Genomic DNA, 10,000 nt, shown 5'->3' on the forward strand with positions numbered 1-10,000 from the left:
ATTGTTGTTGTTACTGTGGTTTGGAGACAATCCAGCGTTACTCTCGCGCTGACTCTGGCTATGACGACTTAGCTTGAACACACGGTCGCGATCAATGGTTTCAAATGATTCGTTGAAACTGCCCCTTCTAGACTTGCGCTTCAGGCGGAGCACTAACGGACTCTGGGCAGCGAGATGAGCGTACGCTGCCGGTAGTTCAATGGTCACATTGGGCTCACTATCCTCGTCATCACCATCTTCATCCTCCTCCTCTTCCTCCTCATCCTCATCCTCCTCGTCCTCCTCGTCCTGCTCATCCGGCTTCTCGCCTTCTTCCACTGCTTCGTGGATTGTATCTTCATCCTCATGGACTGCAACGTCGTCATAATAGCCACTCCGAGTCACTGGATTTGAGCTGCGGTCGTGAGGGTTAGAAGCATCGTTTTCATGCCCTTCCGGCTCCTCTTCCTGTATGACAGCATCATCTACGAAATCGAGTTGTGCCGCACGCTTCCTTTCGTACACAGCCGGTGCTACAGGTTGGCGCAGCTGCTCATAGCCTTCTTGCTCCTGATCCTGATGATTAATTCTGCTGGTGATTGTTTCGGCATAGTTCTCCACCGTCCGCATAACCCGTGTGATCATCTGTAGCTGTTCCTTTAATTTTCTCGTAGCACTCCGCAGGAATTGATTCTCTTTCCGAGTTTGCAGCACCAAACAGTTTATTTCGTTAATACGCAATTCTGATGTGGCCAAACCTCTTTTCAGTTGGGTGTTGCTTTCCGCCAGCTGTTTATTGAGTATACGATATGCTGCCAGCAGCTTCGCTTTATCCTCGATATTTTCCATTATCTTTTGTTTTGGGACATGAACACTCTTGGAAGGATTTTCCTTGGCTTGGTTTGTTTTCAACCGCCGCAAACCCCTTTGACAGTTTGCTTTGATTCAACACAATCGTTTATACCCCCAGCACCCAGCAGTCGTTGAGAACTGATTTCGCGCAAACCTTCAAGACCGCTACTCAGAAAATTCCTTTTTCCACTAACTTTTTCGCTAAATGGCGGTTTCCACAAGGTAATGTATGAAAACATCCGCTTCGAGTGCAGCGGAAATGGAGTTCAATGACCGTACGAATTCGACCCCTAACCATAAACGCACTCGACCGATCCGTAGTGTGCGGGCAGCAAATTGTTGACCTCGCCTCGAAACACAAAACCCTGCGGCATGTGCTTCTGAGACCAAAAGCCAAATTCTTTCGATCAAGAGAAAAGAACACGAGTGGAAGACCCAGGGGTAAGTGGGCCGCTTTTGCTGGGTCAGCAAGAAATGTTGTAGATCACGTTGCATGCTACAATCTTCGCTTGTGTTTACTTTGTCGTCCGCAGATCAATGTTTCAGCATCGCCCGGAGGCCTCGGTCAGCACCAGTTCTAGCGATGGCAGCAGTGGCGGAGTGCTAAAGAGTAAAAAAGAGCTACGACAGGAGCGGAAGAAGCGTAAACTGCTGGCCCTGTCTGCGGTGATGATGCTCAACGAACAGCAGCGCATCGGAAAGCACAACAGATTGTTACCTCCATCAGTGGACGGCGACGGTGATACTCGTTGCACTGCCTTCGACCAGCAAGCTACATCCGAGTGTAACGGCGAGAAACTGAGGACCATTTTAGCACAACATCATACCGCGTTTGACATTGTCCCGGAGGAAGAAGCGAACGCGAACGGAGGACGCAACGAGCAGGAACGTGAGACGGGAGAGAAAAAGCGAAAGAAGCAGTCGGAAGATAAGAATAGGCAGACGGGTGAAGTGGATCAACAAGACGAGTACCGAGCCCTTAAAGCGTACGTGAATCAGAAGAAAGCTATGCGCTACTCACCAACTATTTCGCTCCGGCCGGTCGGCGAGGATGCACTGTTGGATCGCAAACCGAAAGACAATCGTATTCCGCTGCTGCTCGATGATATCCAGGCGCTGCTTATGCACACCCTGCTACGTACCGATTCTCCGACGACGCCACGCTGGCTAACAATACAAAAGAGCCTTCGCCTCACGCACACGACGGCGCTGATTGTGGAAGGGTTCTCGTGCGAGGACTATGTTTCGCTGCGTGAGCATATGCCGCGAAGCTCGAAATCCATCTTCAACGCGCAAACCGTACTGCAGGTCGTCTGTCCAGCGGCGAAGATCATCGAAGAGATAGCCTGTGTTCCGTTGAGCGATGTGCACCGCGATATTCTGGTGGCCGAATATGGATCGTTGGAGGCGGCAATGAAATCCTGCAAAGATCAGATGCTTATCCAGAAGAGCATTTTTTCCAACATTGCCCAGACATCGCAGTTATTGACCAAGGGTACAGACTACAGCGATTTGAAACTACCACCCGGAGATGCGTTCCCGCGTACCCTTCTGCTACTTTCGCCCATCCAGATGATCAATGAGGGTTTCCCGCTCCCGCTCACGGGCACACTTCAGCACATGTACAAGGATTATGTGACGACTAGCGACATGTACAAACCCGTCACACCCTGGTCGCCCATGTTCGGGATCGATTGTGAAATGTGCGGGACGGCCGATGGCAGCTCCGTATTGACCCGTATCTCTGTGGTCAATGAAGAGGGCACGCCGGTGTACGATAAGTTGGTGAAACCATTCAAACGGATCACCGATTATCGGACTCGGTTTTCGGGTATTACGGAGGAAATGTTACGTTCTGTTACGACGCGGCTTGCGGATGTGCAGCGAGATATACGAGCGCTATTACCACCGGATGCAATCTTGATCGGCCAATCGCTCAACAGCGATCTCGATGCGATGCAAATGATGCACCCGTATGTGATCGATACGAGCATTGTGTTCAATGTAACCGGTAATCCAGCGACCAAGACGAAGCTTCAAGTCCTATCGAAAAAGTTCCTCGAGCGTAACATCCAGTGCGGTACCGATGGTCACAATCCGATCGAAGATTGCAGCGCCTGCTTAGCCCTGGTAAAGCAGAAGCTGTCGAAGAACCTCTACTACGGTGACCGGTGGTTACTAGATCGGCAAAACTACTTCAGTCTCGTCACCGCCGATAAGGGTAGCCGAGTAGGCATTGCCGAACCCGAAACGCTCATGCAAATCGATAAACAGCAGCTACAACCAACACCCAACAGTGCGACAGCGACTAAGAACAAGGAGATGGTCAGTGAAGGCAACAATAACGGCGATGGTGACACTGGTGGTAATGATAGGGCAGAGGAAACCAATAAGCTGCACCAGCAAATTACCTCAACACTGTTTGCGCACGCCAAGAAGCGCAACAAACGGTCCACCATAGTCACCAACGATGGCGAGTTGGGCAACTTTGAAGCCTACTTCGGGAACGCCTTACGAAATGCAGTCACCTCGTCTACCAAACCGCAGCAGCAGCTTTCCTTCATTCGCAAAGAGACAGCTCAGGAAACGATCGACCAGACGGCAGCCGATTGTTTGCAGTACGATTTCAACCTGTCCTACGTCAAATTGTCACCGCCGACTGCGGCCGAGGAAAGAGTTGCCATGGCAAAACAGGTGGACGGTTGGATTAACCAGCTTTACACTGCACTTTCGCTTAACGGGCTGCTAGTGATTCTGCTGGTCGGCAAGGAAGAAGTGCCGTTGAGCAAGTCCGGACATCGTATGGGTGTGGTCATGGTACAGACGAAGAAACACTAACCTGCCACCGAGCTTCGGTATTTTTTTGTTGTTTTTAGCGCGGCAATGAAATTGATTGATGCTGTTATTAAGATGAAAGGTGTACCCGTTGATGTTAAACGCTGATAGGATTATGGCAGTAATATATTTCGGAATTCAATAAAATATATCCTTTTTTGATATTGTATAAAAAATGTTCTTATTTCTTGTGCAACTATAACTCACAAAACTGACAGTTTGCTCTAAGTCGTAACGCTCGATTCACGTAATCCAATATCATCTCTTTCTACACACTCGTTTTGATGTAGAATATCTTCTGCGATATTACTTTATTACTTAGTTCAAAATCACTCGTACTTGAACACACATTGGTAACATACAATTCATTCAACAGACCGTTTCCTGGGGTCTTGGTACTATCGCCGTCAAGGTACGGTAGCCAGAAGGAGCCGATGGATGCTGCGTCGAAATTTAACAATCAAAAAAGGTCCAAACAAGCAGCACACATCATCTAGTCGCTCCTTCATTTCAGCAGACGGTTAAGTTCAACTTCATTTGCATTCGATAATGAGCAAATCCATAGCTTCGAGCGCACACTGGCTGCTTTCAATCAACGTCCTAGTCTTATCAATCCCATTTCCTCCGTTTTCCTAAAGAACATGTTCAATCTCATATTTAATTCAATTCATTTCGGCACATTCAATATGTGTGATCTCTGATGCTGTACTACTACCCGTCGCATCGATAGCTTTCGTTCGACAATGCATACGTGTAGGTCATATCCGGAGGGTTACACTACACATAGGAAAGGGAATGTTTCCGTTAAAGATAAATGCCAACGAGCAACTCTTTGCTCGCTTTCGGAAGACCAGCCTCATGCTATCACTCCCGTCACTAAACATTAACCTCGCCTATCTCTAGATCTCCATCTTGGTCCTGATAGAAATCGGCGGTCATCATCATGCTCTTTGGTTTGGAGTAAAGACTCTCGGGGTGTCGTTTCTTCGAGATGCAAAACATAATGTCACGGCTAACAAGTGGGTTCAGATTGCGGCACAGCTGCAACAGCAGAAACCATTTGCCGATACATTCGCCGCGCAGTGCATTGCTGACGACCACCGAACGGATCGGTTGCATTTGTAGGCGCAGCAACCAGGCGCGGATACCCTTGCTGCAAAGCAGCGCACACCAGAAGAGCAGATTAAGGGCCGAAATGACGCCAAGAATACCAAACCACAGCCACAGGAAGGCAAATATCTTCTCGTTCACCACGTTCAGCGGCAACAGGCACAGCCCATCTCGATTCTGCTTTGAACCGCTCGGTCCCACGAAATGAAAGTCGCACTTGGCAAGCTTTGGAAATACCTGCGAGTTGTAGCGATTCCAAGAGGGAAAGTCAAACGACAGCAGCGCCATCATGGCAGGATGGTAGTTCATCCAGAAGCCGGAGAACAGCGTATTCATCAGCAGGATGTTTGCCAGTACATTCGCAAAGTTGAGCATCGTGCAGAAGCAGTAACGGTACATGTAACCCCGATGGTGCGTTCTACACTCCGTCGTGAGGTAGCGGATCAGTTTTTTCTTGCTCGATTGCTTCCACTGCTCCGGCAGTATGGGCGTCGCTAGGGAGTGGAAGAAACAGAAAGAGACGAGAAAGAAATTTACGAAAAACGATCCAAGCAGATGACCATTTCCATGATCTTGACATACTTAGTCCTTCGCATAGCGCCTCCAGACGGCCACCCTCCCAGATCTTCCACAGCACATTGGGCAGGGTCAGCAGGCAGGCCTGGAACGCCAGTATGAACACGACCCACTGATAGTACTTCTGGTAGGAGCGCTCCTCCTCCGGAATGTGTCCGATTTTGGCGTTGATCTTCACCAAATCCGTGCTCTCCAGCACTACCCCGTGCAGATTAGAAATGGATGGTCATAACCTCACTTTTCGGTGTTCGCCGGGCGCCGCTCGACGCCACCATATTATCCTTACCAAAGTTGGGATCCTTGCTGATGTAGGTTCCCATGATCCAGCAGAAATCGTTCATCGTCGAAATGGCGACATCACCGGATCCGGCAACGCAGTCGATCGGATTGCCAAAGTATTGGCGTGCGGAAAGCAGCAGGGCCGCGAATAGCAGCAGATAAACGGTCACCCGGCAGTGCAAACGCCAGACGAGATCGGTCGTGTTGACCGCTTTTATCTGCAAAATGCCCCGCAACGGGCGCACGAGTTCCAACATTTTCGATTATTATACAGTCCACACTACGTAGGATGGTACAATTTTCCAAAGTTTTCTCGACTCGACACACGCTCCACAGGTTTGTCCGATACGCAAATTGTTGCTCTGGTTTTGGCTTGGGTGTAAACGACTTTTCACGGAACGCGACCGGCTAGTAATATGCGCGGTCGATGGAAGTTACCGCGATCGTAGCAGGCGTTTCTTTGTCTCGCTGCAGGCGAGTGTATTTCGGCGAAGAGCCAGAAAAAAGATGGCTCCTTCACGATTTCTGGAAATAATAACGGCAACAGCGCTAATCGTACAACCGCGGACGTTTTGCTCAGAAATCAATTTTGAATGGAAGATGATGCAACTAATACTTTACTCCTTCATTCTACCGTAAATTTGCGTTTAATGGGCACTATCGTGCTTGGTTATCTTAAAAAGGTGCTATTATTTTAAGATTGCTAGCTAAATTCCGAAACTGGGCAAATTTTATAAAAGGTGCCGCCAACTTTCACTAAAGAAAAAAACCCGTTCCAAAATGTATCCCGTAAATTCCAAGAATCGATCGGAAAAGAAACTGTTAATTAAAAATCTGATCTCCTAAGTACGCAGCGTTCCCAAAGGGTGCTGCGATGTGTGTGCGTGAAAGCAGCCTCGGAACGAATGTCAGACGCGCGGGGCCGCAATCTACAAACAACTCAAAATCCCCTTTTCTTGCGGTCGATAACGCGCTAGACCGATATTTTCGGGGTGTTGTACGAAAAGAAGTGCATTGTTCAGCTGGTAACGGTGATTGTGAGAATCGGCGGGCCAACATGGACAACGACCAGCAGGAGGTAAGTCCGGGAGAAATCTTCGTTTGAACATCAATAAGTGTCACCCTCCTTTTTGTGTTGTAGCATACGGATTCGGCATCTTCCGAGATGCTGCTTACCGGGATGATAATGCCCGATCCGCTCACCGGATGGTCCAGTGAAGAGGTACCACTTACGGGCCAGGAAGAACAGGAGTATCTGCAACAACAGGCGGAAATGGAAATGGAAGAACCGTTTGCCGATGAAGGATCAAACGATGAAGATGGACAACAGCAACAGCAGCAGCAGCTATCTTTGCAGCCGCCCTCACTGATGTCACTTCAAGTGGACAGTCCCGAATCAGATGAGTTACTGCTGAAGAAACCGGCAGAACTGGTGTTGCCGAAAGCTTTGGAGGACGTGCTTGCGCTGACAACGATTCGGGTGCAGGAACTCGGTGACCACCAAGGATCACCACAACCGGCTAGTGGCGGTGGTAGTGGCGGCCGTGCTGATGGTGCCCCAGTGAGCTCGTACCTGGAGGCGGACGGTATCGAGTCGGAAGATGATATGGCAAACGAGCCCCTCCTGGCCGGTGACGAGGGCGATAGTGACGTGCACGGCCCCAAGATGACCGCGGTCGAAGGAAAACAGGACAAGAACCGTCGCAAGAAGAAACGAAAGAAGGAAAATCGTAGGGCACGCCGAGAGCAGATGCAAAAGGCGCACGAAGAACGTATTCGGGAGCAGCTGGCAGGAGAAACAAAGCAACCACAGCACACGGTGGCAGCGGCGACGGTGACTGCGGATCAGCAGGACAACAATGGCGAGGATGATGGCAGGGAGAACGCATTGGTGGAACAACAGGCCAATGGAGACGAGCGTGATGATGAAACAAACGAATATCCGGCAGAAGACGGCGGTGATGAAGAGAATGGTGAGGAAGGAGAATCCAACGGTAAATCGCCAAACGATGAAGAGGATCCGCATTGTGGCAACGATAAAGAACAACAAAACGGAGAACCGGACGAAGACGTGAACCAAAATGGTGATGACCACGAGGAACATCAGGAGAATGGCAAAGAGAAGGAAGGCAAAGCGGCTCCGAAGTTTGTCGGAAGCCGACGAAAAACGTCGAAAGCGAAGGCACCGGAGAATGGCAGCGAACTGGTATCGGTAGATGACGTCGAGATTGAGTACGTACCGGAGAAGATCACGATCGCGGATCTGGGTCCACTGTACCGGCAGTTCTATCGCGTGTTTGAGATCTTCAAGCTCGATACGAAACCGAAAGATACGATCCGGACGGGAGAAGAGGCGGACAGTATGAAGGCGGCAACGGAAAAGGCCGCACTGAGCGAGAAGCTGGACGAGGAAGAGGACGAGATGCTGGCCGGGGCCGATGATAAGGATGATCGGGATAAGATTTCCAAGCGCAAACTAAAGAAACTGACCCGACTGAGTGTCGCCGAGCTGAAGCAACTCGTGTCCCGCCCGGATGTGGTGGAGATGCACGACGTGACGGCTCGCGATCCGAAGCTGCTGGTGCAGTTGAAGAGCCACCGGAATACGGTACAAGTGCCGCGCCACTGGTGCTTCAAGCGAAAGTATCTCCAAGGCAAGCGCGGTATCGAGAAACCACCGTTCGATCTGCCCGCGTTCATCAAGAAGACGGGTATTATGGAAATGAGAGCGTCGCTGCAGGAGAAGGACGAGGCAAAGACACTGAAGGCAAAGATGCGCGAACGGGCTCGGCCGAAGATGGGCAAGATCGACATCGACTATCAAAAGCTGCACGATGCCTTCTTCAAGTGGCAGACCAAACCACGCATGACGATCCACGGTGATCTGTACTACGAGGGCAAAGAGTTCGAGACGCGGCTGAAGGAGAAGAAACCGGGCGATCTTTCGGAGGAGCTCCGCATCGCTTTGGGTATGCCGATCGGGCCGGCCTGTCACAAGATTCCGCCCCCATGGTTAATCGCTCAGCAACGCTACGGACCACCGCCGAGCTATCCGAACCTTAAGATACCCGGACTCAATGCACCCATTCCGGAGGGCTGTTCGTTCGGATACCATGCGGGAGGCTGGGGTAAACCACCGGTCGACGAGAGTGGAAAGCCGCTGTACGGCGATGTGTTCGGAATGGCCGGTTTGGACGGAGAGGGTGGAATGGGTGAGGAGGAGATCGATCGCACCGTTTGGGGAGAGTTGGAGTCGGAGTCCGAGGAATCATCCGAGGAGGAGGAGGATGAGGGTGAAGATCTGACTGCTCAACCGGACGAAAGTGGTTTGGTAACGCCGGCCGAGGGTCTCGTGACACCGTCTGGCCTTACGAGCGGTGTGCCGGCCGGCATGGAGACGCCGGACACGATCGAGCTTCGCAAGAAGAAGATTGAAAGTGAAATGGAAGATAACGAAACACCGGTACTGTATCACGTGCTGCCCGAGAAGCGTAATGAACGGATCGGTGGAGCGATGATGGCATCTACGCACGTGTACGACATCGGAGCGGCCGGCGGTGGTGCGGGACCGGCTGGTGGTGGGGCAGGTACCGCAGCCGGTGCAGGGCGTCGCGGTGGCGGTGGTGGTGTGGATCGGGAGGGTATGGTCGAACTGGCGCTCGATCCCTCCGAACTGGACTTGGATAACGAGGCAATGGCTCAGCGCTACGAGCAGCAGATGCGCGAACAGCAGAGTCACCTGCAGAAGGAAGACCTCTCCGATATGCTGGCGGAACACGTGGCGCGCCAAAAATCAAAACGAAAACGGCAACAGACCGACACAACCAGCAAACAGTCGAAAAAGTACAAGGAGTTCAAGTTCTAACCGAACCGATCATACCATCTCCGGGACGTCGCTATCGGGGGCTTCTTCAGCGTATTTCCAGTTTTCATTTTTCCGGCTTTCGAAGAATCGATCTGGGCGCGGTAGCAACAACAGCAGCAGCAGGAGGGCGAGGGATTTTCTACAAATCATTCACTTACTAACCAGGAAATATACTAAAAGAGTAAAAAAAAAATCGCTACAGTTTCAGTCCCATTTCGTCCGGCCAGACACTCTTCCTGCAAATTTCGGCGACGGTAAATCAACGAACGATGCAACTGTTGCAGCGATTTAACAAAAACTGGTTGATCCGCCATTCATCCATGTCTCCTGCGACTATGAAACTTGGAAAAGTATTGCCCATGAGAAATGCAGGCTACTACGACGATTACTTCCGTGTTGCTGGTTTATTAATTTAAGGAATGACTTACTCTCAGTTCTGTGTCCATATGTCCAATAAACATTTACCGCCCAGTAGCAACGAATACTAGTTCTCGCTTACAACAG

The 10,000-nt window shown here is 50.6% G+C and overlaps 5 protein-coding genes across 5 annotated transcripts in view; 2 read left to right on the plus strand and 3 right to left on the minus strand.

Moving 5' to 3' along the window:
• LOC125954810 (EP300-interacting inhibitor of differentiation 3-like) overlaps window positions 1-865 on the minus strand; it is a 1,954-nt gene extending 1,089 nt beyond the window's left edge. The window contains exon 1 of the mRNA XM_049685423.1: window positions 1-865. This exon is cut by the window's left edge and continues 76 nt beyond it. Within this exon, the coding sequence (XP_049541380.1) occupies window positions 1-828 (828 nt within the window). The 5' untranslated portion in view covers window positions 829-865.
• A 260-nt stretch (window positions 866-1,125) lies between these two features.
• LOC125954791 (uncharacterized) lies at window positions 1,126-3,832 on the plus strand. Its single transcript, XM_049685395.1, has 2 exons — window positions 1,126-1,272; window positions 1,365-3,832. Exon 2 carries the CDS (start codon window positions 1,369-1,371, stop codon window positions 3,667-3,669), a length of 2,301 nt encoding a protein of 766 aa, XP_049541352.1. The 5' UTR covers window positions 1,126-1,272; window positions 1,365-1,368; the 3' UTR covers window positions 3,670-3,832.
• A 172-nt stretch (window positions 3,833-4,004) lies between these two features.
• On the minus strand, window positions 4,005-6,150 carry LOC125954837 (innexin inx2). Its single transcript, XM_049685471.1, has 3 exons — window positions 5,639-6,150; window positions 5,359-5,550; window positions 4,005-5,270 (listed from the first exon to the last, which is right to left on the minus strand). The coding sequence occupies exons 1-3, from the start codon at window positions 5,886-5,888 to the stop codon at window positions 4,543-4,545; spliced, it is 1,170 nt and encodes a 389-aa protein (XP_049541428.1). The 5' UTR covers window positions 5,889-6,150; the 3' UTR covers window positions 4,005-4,542.
• Window positions 6,151-6,557: 407 nt separating this feature from the next.
• LOC125954789 (splicing factor 3B subunit 2) lies at window positions 6,558-9,970 on the plus strand. Its single transcript, XM_049685390.1, has 2 exons — window positions 6,558-6,709; window positions 6,773-9,970. Exons 1-2 carry the CDS (start codon window positions 6,689-6,691, stop codon window positions 9,494-9,496), a joined length of 2,745 nt encoding a protein of 914 aa, XP_049541347.1. The 5' UTR covers window positions 6,558-6,688; the 3' UTR covers window positions 9,497-9,970.
• The window catches only part of LOC125954839 (EARP-interacting protein homolog), a 1,322-nt gene continuing 1,280 nt past the window's right edge, over window positions 9,959-10,000 (minus strand). Inside the window, exon 3 of the mRNA XM_049685473.1 lies at window positions 9,959-10,000. This exon is cut by the window's right edge and continues 517 nt beyond it. Within this exon, the coding sequence (XP_049541430.1) occupies window positions 9,992-10,000 (9 nt within the window). The 3' untranslated portion in view covers window positions 9,959-9,991.

Source organism: Anopheles darlingi, chromosome 3 (genome assembly GCF_943734745.1).
Source record: "Anopheles darlingi chromosome 3, idAnoDarlMG_H_01, whole genome shotgun sequence".
NCBI lineage: Eukaryota > Metazoa > Arthropoda > Insecta > Diptera > Culicidae > Anopheles > Anopheles darlingi.